This window comes from Centruroides sculpturatus, unplaced genomic scaffold (assembly GCF_000671375.1).
Source record: "Centruroides sculpturatus isolate CEXI.00-Female unplaced genomic scaffold, Cexi_2.0 scaffold250, whole genome shotgun sequence".
Taxonomy (NCBI): domain Eukaryota; kingdom Metazoa; phylum Arthropoda; class Arachnida; order Scorpiones; family Buthidae; genus Centruroides; species Centruroides sculpturatus.
The window spans coordinates 469,401-488,828 of NW_019384557.1; the positions used below are offsets into that span (position 1 = coordinate 469,401).

General features: G+C 25.3%; 1 protein-coding gene across 1 annotated transcript in view; it reads right to left on the reverse strand.

Annotated features, from left to right (window-relative positions):
* Window positions 1-19,428, reverse strand: part of LOC111623904 (synaptotagmin 1-like) — a 46,729-nt gene that overhangs the window by 14,405 nt on the left and 12,896 nt on the right. The window contains exons 2-7 of the mRNA XM_023366636.1: window positions 13,291-13,509; window positions 13,038-13,213; window positions 12,726-12,854; window positions 12,486-12,653; window positions 11,914-11,916; window positions 9,523-9,696 (exon numbers count right to left, since the gene is read on the reverse strand). Of these exons, the coding sequence (XP_023222404.1) occupies window positions 9,523-9,696; window positions 11,914-11,916; window positions 12,486-12,653; window positions 12,726-12,854; window positions 13,038-13,213; window positions 13,291-13,509 (869 nt within the window). The remainder of the gene's footprint in view (window positions 1-9,522; window positions 9,697-11,913; window positions 11,917-12,485; window positions 12,654-12,725; window positions 12,855-13,037; window positions 13,214-13,290; window positions 13,510-19,428) is intronic.

Sequence of the window (19,428 nt, forward strand, 5' to 3'; positions counted from 1 at the left end):
AAAGTGCATTGCTAATTAGCAAAATAATTTGAAAAAAAATCGATTTATTCAAATATTATACCTGTATATTTTTATTTATCCTAACTTTATAAAATCACACGTTAAAAATAGACCTAATTTAATGAAGTTGCTTATCACGGTATTAATCGAATCGTATGGATTCAATACATAATTTTGTGTAAATGTTAAATGTTAATGTGAATTCATGTATACGATATTTTATGACATATTCAAACACTCTTACTCAATTCGAATTCTAATACAATATTTTAAAATTTTTCTAAAAATAAAAATTTTAGAATGTTTATGAAATCATTACAAATTATCTACAATAACAATACAGAATAGAATTAAATAATAAATATATACAGATATGTTTTATTCTTATCAGAATTCAGGAAAATATATATTACGAGTACATGTATAAATAAATAAAAATATACAATACACACAATCACTTATAGCCTACATTAAATGCTATCATTGATCACGTTATTGATGCGAAGAATGTCCGGAAAATTTTATTTCGTTATTTCATATCAATAACGATGACCATTCAAAGCAATGAAATAGAAAAAAATTCTCGGACAACGTATATTATTCAATTTAATATCATCGTATCATGTTTTGTATGTGAAGTTTTTTTATAAATGATTATTACTTTAAAAGTTATAACGCATCTATGGATATTACAACTTCTACTGTAAAATAACTTCGTTTATATGATAAACTATACAGGAATAGGCTTATATAAATGTTTTAACAAGTTATATTTGATAAGCAAACTAAATTTTGTTCTTAATTTGTTTATCCAGTAAATACGTTTGTATAAACTTGAAAATGGCTACCAATTCATAAAATATCTTTATTATTATTTTAATAACTTTCCTCGTGTTTATTATTCAAACAATAAAAGTAAATTTATCATTCTTTCTAGTTTTTTCATTAATTTTATTCGTAGCATATTATGTACCATACCTATAATTATAAAATAAAAAATACAATTTTATTGCTGAAACTGGATTCCTTAAATTAAGACCTCATTAAAAATATCTATAAAATTAATCTAAAAATCAATTTTATTAAAATGAAATTTGTTAATAAAAATTGTTAAATTTTATTCAATCCATCAATTCTACTTATTTTAAATGATTTTCAAAACCTTTTTGGGCATTTGTAAACATACAATTGTTTTATGATAAAATTCTCCCCTCAAATTCCTAATCATCATCTAATCACTTGTCTTATTAACATTTTTTATCTAATTATGTATCAGACATTTTCACCAAAATTTATTTAAAAGAAAATCATTCTTGCAATTTTTTTATAAAAATTTCGTTACCATTAAATGTAGCCTACATAATTATAAGCAGTTAATCTTTCTCTTTTCTTTTACTTCAAATAAATTCAATGATTCGTTTAATTTCTGATATTTACTTTAATTCTGTTTATAAAATATTTTCCTATAATTTATAAATCTAAATTTTAGTCTAACTTCCTTAATTTATTAAAGAAAAGTTTATAAAAATTTAAAAATGAAAATAGTCAATTTATTTTATAATTTTGTTTCTACAGGTGTAAATATTTAAAAAATTTTATTTACTAATGTACTATATGACAAATTTACTCTGTTCAACTGCACACAATTCAATATATAAAGTGAGAAGAATCTACTGTTTTATTGAATTAAATTATAATTTTGCTTAAGTATATCTTGCTATATAGAGGTGAGACGTGACACTGACAAAGCGAGAAATGCAAGCGCACAGGTCTCAGAGATGAAATTTCTAAGGCATATAAAAGGAAATACATTACTCGGTAAAATAAAAAAATAAAATAAAAAGAAGCAAGAAAGAATTAAATATTTTTTCAATAAATTACTGAAATATAGAATAAATGGAAAGAACATGAAGAGAGAATGCACGAAGAGCGATTCCCAAAGAAGACAATTCAAGTACTACCTATTCATAAGAGAGAATAAAGGAAGACCACGTAAGCATTCAATAAAGGAATTTGAACAGAAACGGGTACTTTGGTTAATCCATGAAAGAAAAAGAATTTTACGAAATAAAAATGTGAAAAAGATTACATTAAACTATTCAATTAAATGTCCTATATAGGATTTTTTTACAGATAGATAATTTAAGTACTTTAACTCAATAAATAAAATAAATTCGTATATTTCGATTTTATTCCATCAAATTTTAATATAATACTATTACAAAATAAAATAATCGTAAATCGATTTCAAAAATCAAATATACGAAAATAAAAACAATTTCGCAAAATTTTTCTAGAAATTTAAAAGCAAAATTTAATAACTTATATTATCATGGCAATGCATAATTTGTTCCACATTCATATATATATATATATATATATTATTATTAACAGAGCCGTAACTAGGCAGGTGCAACAGGTGCATTCGCACAGGGCCCACTTGGAAGGGGGGGGCCCAAACTGCTGTTCACAAGAAATTATAGTTTTAAATCTTAAATTTTTCCTCCTTTTTACTGGCGATTACATTTTGCCTTATTTTTAGACCCTAGATGTCTGCTCACCAGTGTTCCCAACCGTGGCGACTTTTAGAGGGACGTAGTGAGATAGCGGAGACCGCAGAAAATCAGCCAAAAGTAGCAACTTTTGAAATTTTGTTTGTTTATTTTATGAGAAATTTAAATTTATAGATTTTTTTTTCTCTACTTTATAGAGCTCTCTGGAAACGACTAATATTATTATGATATACAAAACTGTATTTCTAGATTTTTCTACAGTGTGCAGAGCTAAAAATCTGTAAAGGTAACATTTTGTAAGAAAAATAAATCTGCCCGGGGATTTTTTTAAGTGATAAATTGCTAAATAGAAGACGTGGTAACTCTCGAATAAAATCTTAGTCTCGAGGTTGTAAAAGGCGTGCAGAAATTCTGACATAACTTTTTGCTTTGTAGTGGTACGCATGTGTTGTATACCTCAACGACGGATTAAGTGGTAAGCGAACTATGCGGCCGAGTAGGGCCTCGAAGGGGCCCCCCGAGGCTACTGAAAAAGGCTGATTTTTGCTTTCTCTATGGCTCTTCTTTACAATATATGAGTGTTGCTGATTTAAAAAAAATCAGCTGCAGATCTCGCTATTAAATATAGCAAAGATTTAAAAAAGTACGAATTCACAAGTGAAATTGAAAGTTTTAAGTTTGAAGTAACGACTCTTATACAAAATATAGAAACTGCATCTCCGCTTAATATTCTACAGGCTCTTCATGATTTTGGTTTGAATCTTACCCAAATATCAATGTCGCTCTTCAAAATATTTCTAACTCTTCCCGTTTCTATTGCTTCGTGCGAGAGAAGTTTTAGCAAGTTAAAATTAATAAAAAATTATTTATGATCAACTATCGGGCAAGAACGATTGTCCAATATTTCTATTATTTCAATAGAATACATTATCATTAAAAATATTAATCATGTAATTAATGAATTTGCTGAAACGAAAGCCAGAAAAGTTCAATTAAAATAAATCTTATTAAAAATCTATTGTAATATATTTGTTTTATTATTTTCCCAAACCAAATAAATTAAGGGGCCTAAATGCAAATTCTTGCACAGGGCACAGGAATGGCTAGTTACGGCTCTGATTATAAATTGTGAATTATACAAATAATGTTGCAATTTAAAGCAATGTTTTTCAACCTGACCATCTGTATTAGAATCATCGTAAATAAATAATTTGGTTGCTGCTATTTATTGATATTTTTATAACTTATATAAACAAATTATAATAGCTAATTATAATAATATTAATCTATTTTTAAACAATTAATGTAAGAGCAATACACACTTGAGGTATATAGGCTATTACTGGTATAATTAGATATTTTATTGTAGGCCTACTCAAAATATCAGTTTTATTGCATTTTACTAGGTAAGAATAAGTGAAACGAATATATGCGTGCTATTTTTGCTGTTCCTCTTGTCATTATATAGTATTCTTTATTGCTACTTTCATTGAGTGTTTTTACTTATTTTATTTATTTACCATGTTTTTTTTATGTATTTTTAAGAATTGCTTGAAAAAGTCTAACCTCAATCACCTAACAGTTTTGTTGATTTACAAATGATCCATTGTTTGAAATTGTATTTAAATCCTTTTTTTTTTCTTTAAATCGATTCTATGATAGATTCAATTCGTATAAATTTGTAACTGTATCTTAGACTCCTTAAACTCATTTGATAAACATTAAATTAATTGTGTTTATTATTATTCGCTGTTTAGACTCGTGATATTAGGTGTAGTAACTTCGTTTCACATAAACAAATACCAAACCGGGAAATCGTTTGGTTATCACTTCAAGATTATTGTTAACTAAATTTCATCTAAGAATTAAATAACTCTATTCGATAATGCAAAACAGCAAAATATATGATCATAATTATAACTTTTTCTTTGCATATCTTACTATAATCGTATTGTTTTTTTTTTCATATAAAGGTAGTGAAATCCAAAGAAAAGATAAGCTATCACGTAGGAAAAAAATTGAAATTGATCAAAATAATCCAAACTTAGTAGGCCATAATGGGCACGTCTTCTTATTTATTCTTTAATCTTTATTAGTTACTACTTTTCTCTTTATTTTTAATTATTAATATTTTATAAATATATAATTATTCTTGTTAAATAGACATTTATTCTGATATTTTATTTTTTTTATTTTTATGCTTTTCATTAACTTACACATACACACATATACTGTACTAGCTGTTACCCGCGACTTCGTCTGCGGAGGTTTTGCAAGCAAACCCCATTTACATTCAATATTTCAATAACCATAGTAATTGTTATATAACACCTACCGCTGACAATAATGAGAATTGCCGAGAATCAAACGAACTATTTTCAATTTGATCAATTTTCTGGAACGTTTACAATCGTTCTATAATCGAACCAATATGCAATAACAAACTCGAATCTAAAACGGTTCGAGCATTTTAAAAATCGAAATAGATAAAAATATTTATAACAATGTCTGAAATGTTATTAATTTAATACACCTAAGTACTGATGAAGACTAAATCCTCTCCCTCTCCCGCCCGCGGGAGAATTTCGAAAAATCCCTTCTTAGCGTGCATTCCCATGGCATACCCTACTAAAACGCAGATAAAAACAAAAAATTGCATCTAAAATAGTGCAGTAGAAGCCGTTCTTCCGGTTAAGCCTTAATCCTCTCCCTCTCCCCCTGCGGGGGAATTTTGAAAAATTCCTTCTTAGTGTGCGTTTCCATGACGTACCCTAACTGTCTACCAAATTTCACCTCTTTAGGTTAAACGGTCTGCTCTGGGCGATGATGAATCAGTGAGTCAGTCAGTCAGTCATTCAGGACAAGCAATTTTATATATTTAGATATGCATACATATATTCAATACACATATGTATATAGTGGTAATAGAGAAAATATCAAAAGTGCTTTGCCATTCTCAAAAGATTGAGAAACACAGGTTTAAAATAACGTTTTAATATTTAAATTAACATAAATATGATTTTTTGAATAGATCAAATTTTACAAAGATTTTACGAAATTCAAAATAAACTATTCTTGCACGATCTTATTTGTTAATTAAAAACCTTCACATAATAAAAATTGTTTTTAAAATAATATTGTGAAATTAAATATTTAAATTGATTAAATTTTCTGTGATTTTTGTAACTTTATAATGTTTATAAATTAATATGGTTATGTAATGTTTTATGCAATTGTACTCTTTTATACTATTTATACTCTAAGAAGTTTTTGTACAAGTACTTCTGTAATACTTTGATATGGTTAGTTTCATTTGATTCTAAATGAAATGCAACTAATTACTATTATATTACATTCTATTAATTAAAAATTAGAAATTTAGTTATTAAAATACTGAACGATATACATTTGAACAATTTTCAACACTTATTTTATATTTTACAGAGACTGGTATAATTTACTTTTTCTACAACATCAATAATTAAAAACTGCTTTTAATTCTAAACAGTAGTAATGCTTAGTTTTCGATTAATTGTACCTTCAATTTAAAATTCATAATCTGTTTAACATTGTAATATGTTTTCGTAATATTTTCTAGTTTTTTTTAATGAATAAAAGATTAAATTTATTCACTTTTGTCTATTATAAAATATATTTAGGTCTCATTCATCTAGTATAAGCGTGTTTAATAAGAGGATCCTTGGGAGTAAGAGAAAATAAGTAGCGGTGCTAAGGATCATGTAATCCACATAAAATAAAATTGTAACAAATTCAAACTTAAATATTTCATGACAGCAGAACATACCGTATATTCGATCGAAAAAAAATCAATAGTAAACAGATTTTTTTTCCTTACAAATGATTTGAATTAACATGCTCACAGCAAGCTCTGTTATTGCCTGTGCTTGATTAATTTAAATATTAAATATTTATTATCTATTGAGTAGTTAATGTGTTCAATAATATACAAGATATTACTTTTGTTTTCTACTTTGAGTTAATAATGACAGAACATCTAATACAATAATTCAAAACTTAATAAATTGATTTCTCATGTAAATATTATCTATAGTATACTGGATTAACATAGTTCTTTTTATATGCTATAAGAAAAAATTAAATTAAGAGATACTCCAATAAAATCAGTAAATCATCCACAAATAACTAACGAAAATTTTTATAACAAAAATTACATTTCATTAAATCTAATAATTTTATGTACTTACAAAGATGCAGCCAAATGTATGGTTGTGAAGAACAAGTGGCATATATTCCAGGAATGTAGTAGTCAAGTGCATGGCAATATTGTGAAAGAAATCATTTAAAAAATCAAATGAATTAAGCCACACAAAAATATAAATAATTAAATATTTTTGCAGATGACCACGGGATGCTGGTCATAAAAAGCAAAATTTTAATTTTAATTTTTATGGAAACTTTTGAAGAAAAATTTAGAACATGCATTAATGTTTTAAAATAATAAATGCAACTAAATTCTACATGCAAATAGAATAATTTATAATAACAAATTATACTTTAAAAAGAATGCTCATATACATAATAGCTGTTTTGCAAAACTTGAAAATAAAATTTGCACATGCATTGTGTGAAAAAAAAATCTATATGTGTAAATAACTGTTGGAATTTCAAACATGCGGGGCTAGTCTCTTGCAAAAGTATTATTAAAGGCTGTGGCCCATAGTTCTTTTATTAAAACTTAGAAGACTGCCCTGACTAATGTGCATCTAAAACTTTATTTTCTAAGTACTACTTGTATTAATATTGTGATCCTAACTATCAATACTAATTATATCTAATAACATAATTATCTATATTTTTCTATAAGGAATGTAATCAAATAAAAAATCAACACAAAAATAGCAGTTTTATGGCCAGCAGATAATAAAAAATCTCTAATTTAATACAAAATAAATTACTAATAATTACTGTACTGACCATTTAAATTTTAATTTAAAGTAAATCTGAAATATTTGCATGTTTTTAAAATATAATCATTTATTTTTAAATAATTAAAATAAATCTAGGTCTATTATATAATATATATACATGTTCAGTTTAGTATATGTAAATTAGGAAAATGAATGCAAATTTTCTAAATAAAATTAAAATACTGTAGAACATCTTTTTTGATATGTTTTGTTGCAAAAAAAATAAAAAAATTGAATGTTTTCAAAAAAAATAACACAGATATATCTAATTCTGAGAAAATCAGAAAGTTTTGAACCAGTAAAATATTCCATTTCATTCAATTGTTTCACATATAAAAATTCCAAAACTGGAATTGAGAGTTTCTTTCAATGTTTTCTACAAACAAGATAAAGGAAAATTATAAATTATTTAAAAATTACAGTAATATTTTTGGATTTATCGATTTCATAGATTTAATCGATTGTTACTACTGATATTAATGTTTATGCTAAATTTGATGACAAGAATTCGGATTTACTATCTCTTTTCTACTTCATTCTTAATCTCATCATTTCAATTCTTTGGATAAAGTAATATATATGTAAAATTCAATTTATTATATTTTAAAATTTTCACTTGAAAAAATTTTCTTTCTTAGAACTGCATCTGCACTAATATTAAAGATGATTAGATTAGTAAACAAAATTTATGAAAAAAATCTGAAGCAGTATTTTAATTTTAACTGACAAAGATTAGTATGCAATTTAATGAAATTCACATTTGTTTTCCTACAAAACTGAACACTTTCAATATATGTAAGAATTACTATTTAAACAATTGTTTTAAATAATTATAAATAATCTGTTATAATCAGTTTACATAGAGAATATAATAATAAAACCATTTATCTACTAAAAAATAAATTAAGCCATGATAATTAAATATAAAATATAGGTCAGTAATGATGATGTTGTAAATGTCTCATATCAGTTTATTATATATTTTTTATTTGATATACATTATTACATAAAGAATCATATTATATTTTAATAATCTGTATGAGTTAAGTATTGTATTTCTCATTATATATACATTTGAAATTTATATACAAAGCATAAAACATTTTAAAATTTGTGTTAATCTGTTAAATTATATATTTATCCCTATTTTTTTTAAAAGTGTTCTATAATAATTTATAAAACATGTTGCTACTATTCCTACAACATATCTAAGAAATATTAAAACAATTGCTTAAGAATAAATTTATAAATAATGTTTTATTTATTAAATAATAGATTTAACTAATAAACCCTATCATGCAGATTAAATGCAATATTTCATAACTTTCATTAAGCAATAATAATTATTAAAAACTGTTGCTGTTTAATATTTCAATTTCTTAGACACAAAAAAGTGTATTTTGACATTAATTATTGTTGTGAAACCAGAATTACCTGTGTTAAAAATTAGTTGTTTAATTAGGTTTTGCAAATACTGGCACACATTTCTATTGGCAAAAATTACAGTATTTGCTTAACTAAAATATAATAAATTATTTTCAAAGTTTAAATTATACAGGGATTTTTAAATTTATATATTTGTAGATGAAAATTTTTACTGATTTAAACACAGAATTTTCTAAATGTGTTTTAATGAAGAGAAAAAATGTTATTAAGAATTTTTTATTAATTTTCAAATAAAATCTCATCAATTCTAACATTTAATCAATAAATTTTAACTCTAGAAACGTTAAATGAAAACATTCTGATTGTTATTAACATATAACTTGTATTATTTCTCATAAAATCGGAATCTCCAATAACTTGGATTTCCCCTATCAAACAGATAAGAAATTTTAAAGTTATACATCTGTTAATAATAATTATAATAAATGTAGTGTATATTAAATTTATTATAATTATTAGATTATATATATATTATTCAAGATTTTGAAATATTTCAAATAAGAATAAGAATCTAATAATTCTAATAACAGAATATTTATTATAATTAACTTAATGCTATTAGTAGACATGTTGGCTTATATAATTAACATATATAGGATAATTATATAATTAACCTGTCCTTGTTCTCCTTCCACACTTGTCAGATCTCGCCATTCCTCAATCGTTTGCGCTAAGTCTACAGTATTCAATGGTAATTTTACTTCTCCTATTTGATCGTGTTTCGAGAAGCGATCAAAATCAAAGATGGCAAACACAAGAGTTTTCGTGGTAATTTCTGAATAAGGAACCTAAAAAGTAATGCTAAATATGTTTAGAGTCCGATATACATAAGAGCATATTAACAAGATATTAATACTTTACAAATACCTTAAAATTAAACGTTTCATTGAAAACTGGATTAAGAGTTTTGCGGTGTACTTTTGTTTCATACTTCTTTTTTTTGTCTGGTAATAAATATACTTTAACATATGGATCTGAAGTTCCAGACATATCCATACCTGGAAGATCCTCGGCTTGGATCACAGTTACAGCTAACTGGAAATGAATAATTTATTACTTATAAAATCTCCAAAGTTTTAAATTTTTTAAACCATCAGTTCTTTTTACATTATTTATGTTGAAATCATAATCCAATTTGTACTGTAAACGTCCCAGTTTAACTTCAGATTTTGCGCTCTCTTGATCTCCTTCATTACCTTCCATATTGTCTTGGAGTTCTTCCATATCTGGTTGAATCTAAAATAAAACAACTGGTTATTGAATTCAACCAGTCAAAAATTTGAACTATCGACCCAAAACTTTGTTGAATACGTGAAAATCCAAAATATAAAATTAGTTATATTTTAAAAAATATTAAAATCGGTCTTTATAGTCATCATCTCATATTTCATACAAAAAAAAAAAAAGATAATTTNGAATGCAAATTTTCTAAATAAAATTAAAATACTGTAGAACATCTTTTTTGATATGTTTTGTTGCAAAAAAAATAAAAAAATTGAATGTTTTCAAAAAAAATAACACAGATATATCTAATTCTGAGAAAATCAGAAAGTTTTGAACCAGTAAAATATTCCATTTCATTCAATTGTTTCACATATAAAAATTCCAAAACTGGAATTGAGAGTTTCTTTCAATGTTTTCTACAAACAAGATAAAGGAAAATTATAAATTATTTAAAAATTACAGTAATATTTTTGGATTTATCGATTTCATAGATTTAATCGATTGTTACTACTGATATTAATGTTTATGCTAAATTTGATGACAAGAATTCGGATTTACTATCTCTTTTCTACTTCATTCTTAATCTCATCATTTCAATTCTTTGGATAAAGTAATATATATGTAAAATTCAATTTATTATATTTTAAAATTTTCACTTGAAAAAATTTTCTTTCTTAGAACTGCATCTGCACTAATATTAAAGATGATTAGATTAGTAAACAAAATTTATGAAAAAAATCTGAAGCAGTATTTTAATTTTAACTGACAAAGATTAGTATGCAATTTAATGAAATTCACATTTGTTTTCCTACAAAACTGAACACTTTCAATATATGTAAGAATTACTATTTAAACAATTGTTTTAAATAATTATAAATAATCTGTTATAATCAGTTTACATAGAGAATATAATAATAAAACCATTTATCTACTAAAAAATAAATTAAGCCATGATAATTAAATATAAAATATAGGTCAGTAATGATGATGTTGTAAATGTCTCATATCAGTTTATTATATATTTTTTATTTGATATACATTATTACATAAAGAATCATATTATATTTTAATAATCTGTATGAGTTAAGTATTGTATTTCTCATTATATATACATTTGAAATTTATATACAAAGCATAAAACATTTTAAAATTTGTGTTAATCTGTTAAATTATATATTTATCCCTATTTTTTTTAAAAGTGTTCTATAATAATTTATAAAACATGTTGCTACTATTCCTACAACATATCTAAGAAATATTAAAACAATTGCTTAAGAATAAATTTATAAATAATGTTTTATTTATTAAATAATAGATTTAACTAATAAACCCTATCATGCAGATTAAATGCAATATTTCATAACTTTCATTAAGCAATAATAATTATTAAAAACTGTTGCTGTTTAATATTTCAATTTCTTAGACACAAAAAAGTGTATTTTGACATTAATTATTGTTGTGAAACCAGAATTACCTGTGTTAAAAATTAGTTGTTTAATTAGGTTTTGCAAATACTGGCACACATTTCTATTGGCAAAAATTACAGTATTTGCTTAACTAAAATATAATAAATTATTTTCAAAGTTTAAATTATACAGGGATTTTTAAATTTATATATTTGTAGATGAAAATTTTTACTGATTTAAACACAGAATTTTCTAAATGTGTTTTAATGAAGAGAAAAAATGTTATTAAGAATTTTTTATTAATTTTCAAATAAAATCTCATCAATTCTAACATTTAATCAATAAATTTTAACTCTAGAAACGTTAAATGAAAACATTCTGATTGTTATTAACATATAACTTGTATTATTTCTCATAAAATCGGAATCTCCAATAACTTGGATTTCCCCTATCAAACAGATAAGAAATTTTAAAGTTATACATCTGTTAATAATAATTATAATAAATGTAGTGTATATTAAATTTATTATAATTATTAGATTATATATATATTATTCAAGATTTTGAAATATTTCAAATAAGAATAAGAATCTAATAATTCTAATAACAGAATATTTATTATAATTAACTTAATGCTATTAGTAGACATGTTGGCTTATATAATTAACATATATAGGATAATTATATAATTAACCTGTCCTTGTTCTCCTTCCACACTTGTCAGATCTCGCCATTCCTCAATCGTTTGCGCTAAGTCTACAGTATTCAATGGTAATTTTACTTCTCCTATTTGATCGTGTTTCGAGAAGCGATCAAAATCAAAGATGGCAAACACAAGAGTTTTCGTGGTAATTTCTGAATAAGGAACCTAAAAAGTAATGCTAAATATGTTTAGAGTCCGATATACATAAGAGCATATTAACAAGATATTAATACTTTACAAATACCTTAAAATTAAACGTTTCATTGAAAACTGGATTAAGAGTTTTGCGGTGTACTTTTGTTTCATACTTCTTTTTTTTGTCTGGTAATAAATATACTTTAACATATGGATCTGAAGTTCCAGACATATCCATACCTGGAAGATCCTCGGCTTGGATCACAGTTACAGCTAACTGGAAATGAATAATTTATTACTTATAAAATCTCCAAAGTTTTAAATTTTTTAAACCATCAGTTCTTTTTACATTATTTATGTTGAAATCATAATCCAATTTGTACTGTAAACGTCCCAGTTTAACTTCAGATTTTGCGCTCTCTTGATCTCCTTCATTACCTTCCATATTGTCTTGGAGTTCTTCCATATCTGGTTGAATCTAAAATAAAACAACTGGTTATTGAATTCAACCAGTCAAAAATTTGAACTATCGACCCAAAACTTTGTTGAATACGTGAAAATCCAAAATATAAAATTAGTTATATTTTAAAAAATATTAAAATCGGTCTTTATAGTCATCATCTCATATTTCATACAAAAAAAAAAAAGATAATTTAATTACCTTTTCCTTGTACGCATTTCCAAGCAGCTGAACACTTTTTAAATCGACTGCACCTTTTAAACCTTTCTTTGTATCTTTTTTCCTTCGTCGGCACCATCGTTTTATACAACAAAAGCATATGCACAATACTAAAAATCCTACAGCAATTAATATCATAATAATGCCCCATACTGGTACTAAAAATAAAAACAACAAATGTCAGATTATTAAACTTATCAAAACATGAAACCAATAAAAGTTACAGAATACATACTGTGTGTTTTTTCTGATAATTCATTCATTATTTTCACGCTAATGTTTTCTTCTGTTGTCGTGACTGTAATATTTTGAGTGGTAACTTCATTATTTTCTTTTTTAGCTTGGTTTGTTTCAGGTGTTGGTGAATAAAAATGTTCCGCTTTCGGTTCATTATCGGCTCTCCGCAAACGATATAACAGATTTTCAATTGGAGCCACAGGAGGCATTCCCGATCCTATAAAGGAATAAGAAAATTTTCATAATTTAAAAGAAACTATTAATCGATTATATATTGATTAGAATAAAAAAACTACATTTTTCACGATAACAATCTGTAAAATGTTATCACTGTTTTATATTCTAATATTTAAAATACTTCACTTCGTTTTTGAAAGACGAATTTATTTTCATAAACATGATAAATATTTTAAATATTTTTAAAAATCANATTAATGTAAGAGCAATACACACTTGAGGTATATAGGCTATTACTGGTATAATTAGATATTTTATTGTAGGCCTACTCAAAATATCAGTTTTATTGCATTTTACTAGGTAAGAATAAGTGAAACGAATATATGCGTGCTATTTTTGCTGTTCCTCTTGTCATTATATAGTATTCTTTATTGCTACTTTCATTGAGTGTTTTTACTTATTTTATTTATTTACCATGTTTTTTTTTATGTATTTTTAAGAATTGCTTGAAAAAGTCTAACCTCAATCACCTAACAGTTTTGTTGATTTACAAATGATCCATTGTTTGAAATTGTATTTAAATCCTTTTTTTTTTTTTAAATCGATTCTATGATAGATTCAATTCGTATAAATTTGTAACTGTATCTTAGACTCCTTAAACTCATTTGATAAACATTAAATTAATTGTGTTTATTATTATTCGCTGTTTAGACTCGTGATATTAGGTGTAGTAACTTCGTTTCACATAAACAAATACCAAACCGGGAAATCGTTTGGTTATCACTTCAAGATTATTGTTAACTAAATTTCATCTAAGAATTAAATAACTCTATTCTGTTTTATTGAATTAAATTATAATTTTGCTTAAGTATATCTTGCTATATAGAGGTGAGACGTGACACTGACAAAGCGAGAAATGCAAGCGCACAGGTCTCAGAGATGAAATTTCTAAGGCATATAAAAGGAAATACATTACTCGGTAAAATAAAAAAAATAAAATAAAAAGAAGCAAGAAAGAATTAAATATTTTTTCAATAAATTACTGAAATATAGAATAAATGGAAAGAACATGAAGAGAGAATGCACGAAGAGCGATTCCCAAANTGAAATGTGAATGACAAACAATTCTTAAAATAACAGTACAATTATAATTGTTTAAAAAAACAAACATATTAAAAATATCTACAAGTACGCCTAATTTTTAATCAAAATTTAAATATATTCAGAGGATAATTTTAATGTAATTTGAAATTTCTCGTCACCAATATCTTTAATGATGTAATTAATAATTATCTTTATCGGTTAATACGTTACTAAGTTTCATCTATTAGTCCAGCAACATGATACATATATCAAATGTTAGATATCTATTAGTAAAGAACATTACTAGTTAAAGCTAATATATCATCTTTTTTCTTTTCTCCTGTCAGGCTGAAAATTTAAAAGTGTTAGTAAAATAAATTTAATTTTAAAAAAGTTCGACTGTATCTGTGTAAGAAGAAGATTTCTGTGTAACTGACATTGAGATAATATTTCTTGAAATATCTAGTCAGCTATGTGATGCTGACTTGTGAGTCTAGAATTTATCGGATATTTAATCATCATTTAAAGAAAAAAAATACTAGCATATCGAATACTAAATTCCACGTTTCTTATAGTTATACATCCTAAATCTTTATTAAAAATTAAATTTTGAAATTAAACAAAACATTTTTTCTGACGCTATTACAGTCTACTCTGCGATATCATTACAAAAAATAATTACTATATATAATTTTATCAGCTATTACATATTATATTCTGAATAATTGCAAGAAAAATAAAAAATAATTTTCTAATCATTAATACGTGGGGGGAAGTACTTTACGTCGCTTTAACCATCAGGGTGGAAAATGTCTGTTAAAGAATTTATTTATGGATATGGTGTTCCAAGCAGAACGTTTTATGATAATGTTTAGATGGACAACTATCCAAATAATTCTGAAAAATAAACCTAGCTATATTATTGTCAATATTACAGAAAATAAATTATTTATTAAGCTGAATAACTAAGTATATATTTCAAAAAGGAAACAAAGGAATAGTCTATTGAATATAATCCAAAAACTATAAAGAAATTAAATGATAACAAACTAAAAAATAAAATGAATATTCTAATATCATCGAATAAAACTAAAACTATCGACATATTTTTCTGTAAGATATTTTACTATATAGTAATAGTTTTTTTTTTTAATATTTCAGATAAATTTATACGTTATTTGAATAGAAGTTGTGAAGTTTATAAAACGTTATAATGATGTTTTTAAACTTCCATTTCATATTACGTAATTTTGTCCAACAGAAATTAGTTCATTATTAATATTCTCGATTTCAAAAATTTACTATAGCAAATTGAGGCATGAATAATAAATAATAAAATCAATATTACTTTCTCGTTGGATAATTAATATACTAGGACATCGCGCGACTTTGTCGTATTGCAATAGAATTGAAGCGGAGCCAGAAAGAAAGAAGCTATTCTTGCACCTTTTAGACACGGAAGAGGCAATCCTTGTACTGTACCCGATGAACTTTGCACTTGCCGCCACAAAAGAAGCTATCCTCGTACATGAAGGCCACGGGAGACATGATCCTTGCACTGGCCAGGTACGGAGAGACGATCCAAAAACAAAGCAATCGCCATCGATTGCTTTGTTCTTGTGTTTTGTTCATTTTTCGCGCCTATTTTCCGTTAGGCGCACGCAATGCTATTTTTATTTTTGACCCCTAGGCCTAAATTCCGTTAGGTGCGCTCTTTGCATCAGGGAGTATGGACATACCTTTGTATATCGAAAACGAAGTTGTGCACTCCCATTTTTACTTTTCTGGATCTGTTGTAGATAACAAAAGGAAAGTATGGAGATCGTTCAAAAAATGACCCCCCGAAGATTTTACATCTTTGACTTAGAGCACCTTAAAACGTCGAAAAATGCAAAAACATTCAGTTTTTTTCTTCTCTATGTATGGATGTTAATGTGTGTGTTTGTGTAGCACGATTTTGTTTACCCTCTTTGAAGCTTAATAACTCCGGTGCTTTCGAAAATTTCTGAAATTTTGCAAGAAGGTTTGTTTATTAGAAAGATTCATGCTATTAAATTTTGATGGTTTAAGGTCGACGGAGTGGTGAGATAAAGAGTGGTCCTGTGTCATACCTCGAGTAGGGTCGGATTTAATGACGATTTTACTCGTTATTAGCATTTACAATTTTTTTATAAAATCTAGCCCTACCCTCAAATTTAGGCATTTTGTAATAATTAAAAATGTAAACAGTTTTTTAATGAAATATCATAACAGATAGCGCCACCAGAATTTTAAATGTTACTGGGAAAGTTAAGCGATTCGTTGCTGAATTTTTTAAATTTAAATGGACCCACATTATATTTCTGGATTTTTCGTCTCAATGGAAAATGGCAGAGTTTTATCAAAATCGATCTATTAAATTTTGAGAACGAACACAATTCTGTAAGCCTCATAGAAAAAGCTTCGCTAACTCTCCGCTTTAATTACTATAGTGAAATCAGCTTTAATATTTTACTTTACTACAAAATTAGAAAGCTTCTATAAAAAATAAAATACTGTATAAAGAACAAAACAGAGTTTTAACAATGACAGAACTTAAATAAAAAAAAATAATTTGATTTTTTCGAGTTCTCAGAGTTAGTTACTTTATTTTAAAATTCTTTATAAATATTAATAAAAAATATATCAACTAAATGTAAAAAAAATATTCAAATATCTTTAGCTGCATGACGAAAATATCCAATCGAACTTTCTTTTACAAAGGTCTTATCCTTAAGTTCGAAATGAATTAATTTTAGAGTTATAAAAACACTGACAAACTTCTTGCTGAATACGAATGATGAGTTAAACTATATTTAACATAGAGTTCGAGTTGGCAAACTTTCGAGTTTACTCAAACTACATAATAAGGTCGTATGTGGCTTAAATTTCTAGATCAATATAAAATTACGACTGACTTCCGGATTGAAAGTAGTTGAAGTAGAAAAGATTTCTCAAACTGTGTGGACCTCCTGGAGAACATTTGCAACTTTCCAGGGGTCCGCGGCATTCTCCAGGAAGTCCACGAAAATTCGTATACATACTTAAATGTTATTTAAATAAAAACAATATAAAAAGTAATAAAAAAAACCCTTAAGTTTATTCAAGTAATTCATTATTATTTAATATATAGTAAATAATAAGATTACTTAATTTGGATGACTTGCATTCAACATACTAAATACTCTCATATTAAACGATTTTATTGTTCAAATTTAATATAGTTTTTATTAATATTTATATTTAAAAGAAATAAAAATATCCCTAAAAATATAATTTAATGATTTATTATTATTATTAAGTTCGAAAGATTTATTGCATTTCAGCAGAAATTCTTACTTTCGAAAGGCTTCCAAGCATTTTAAAATGTTATTTTCCGGTCGCAGTTTTGGAAATGACAACTCGAATTGCTCATGTAAATGTACCAATTCGAATAAAATAAATTTTTCGCTTAAGTACATTACACAAAAACACAATGTCGTAATAATACATAATTGCGATTTTAACAGTTAAGGTGTCGATCCGTTCTCTTCGAGAAAACTCATAAAAACCTAAAGAGAAATCGAATTTCGGATTTCTCATAATTCATTTCTTGATTATATAAAAATCCTATAACGAGTAAAATGACTTATTCGCAGCTTAATCTGAGTATAATTAATATAACAAGACCTTTATAATGTATCGTGGCTAGAGCATTTAGTACTACGGGCAAGCTTAAATATGGCGTCTTTTGGATAAGCCTTTCATTAGTCTGTTACATATTTAAAAATCATTTAAAAAACACTTTTTACTAATATAATAATTATTATATTTCAATACAACAGAAAAAGTCACAATATAAATTCATAGGTAGATTTACTGTATAGGGCCTAATTATATATACAAAAATACTATTAAATTATTGTTAAATGTTAAATATATAAATAATGTCAATTCGGCTCTTTATTCGTATATTTTATTTAATTATTCAAAATTATAAAAAAAAATTCGTATGTTATTACATAAATGTGAAAAAACGAGTGAAAATTATTAATTAACGAAAGTAGAATTTTGATAGTACTTTTAACTTTTTTATTAATTTAATATAGTAAAAGGTTGTTATATTTTCAAGAGTAATACAAAACATTTTTATTAAACTTGTATTTTTGACTCTTATCATAAAATAAAAAAGTCTAAAACACAACAACAATAAACGTATCTGCTTTATGTCTCACGACAATTACTGTGTTTATATTAATATTCACAGTAAAATTTGTATTCTATTGTGCATTTGTTATTAATTAATGTCAATCTGTTAAATTATTTAATACGTTGAATATTTTAATATATTTAAAGTTCATTTTTATTTGTCATGAAATTAGGTATTGTATAATGTAGGTATTGTTTTATTACAAAACTAAAAAGCATTTATTATACTTCAAAATAGAGTAAAAAGTTCAAAATCAATTAAAAAGTGAACGATAGGTATTAGGTTTCTGAAGATTAAATTCTATAGTAGTACAATACTTCTTTCTAAAAATAGAATAATTGGAGTGAGTAGGAGTGAATAAACTGTAATATTTCGTAACATCTGATATTATTTTAATCAAATAAATACATTAGATCTTAAACTTTCACTACATCCAGGATTTTATATTATAAAAAGGAGAGAGAGGAAAGAAATAAACATTTTCAACTACCATAATAATGAGCATCGACTTAAAACAAAAAAATTATTTAGAAGAGAATATTCTAAATCCGTTTAAAAGAATAAGAGCATTAAAATAACATTATTAATTAAAAAATAAAAAATATAATAAGTTTAATATTACAAATACAGATGTGGAAAATAGCATAATGATGCAGTGAAAAGTAACTC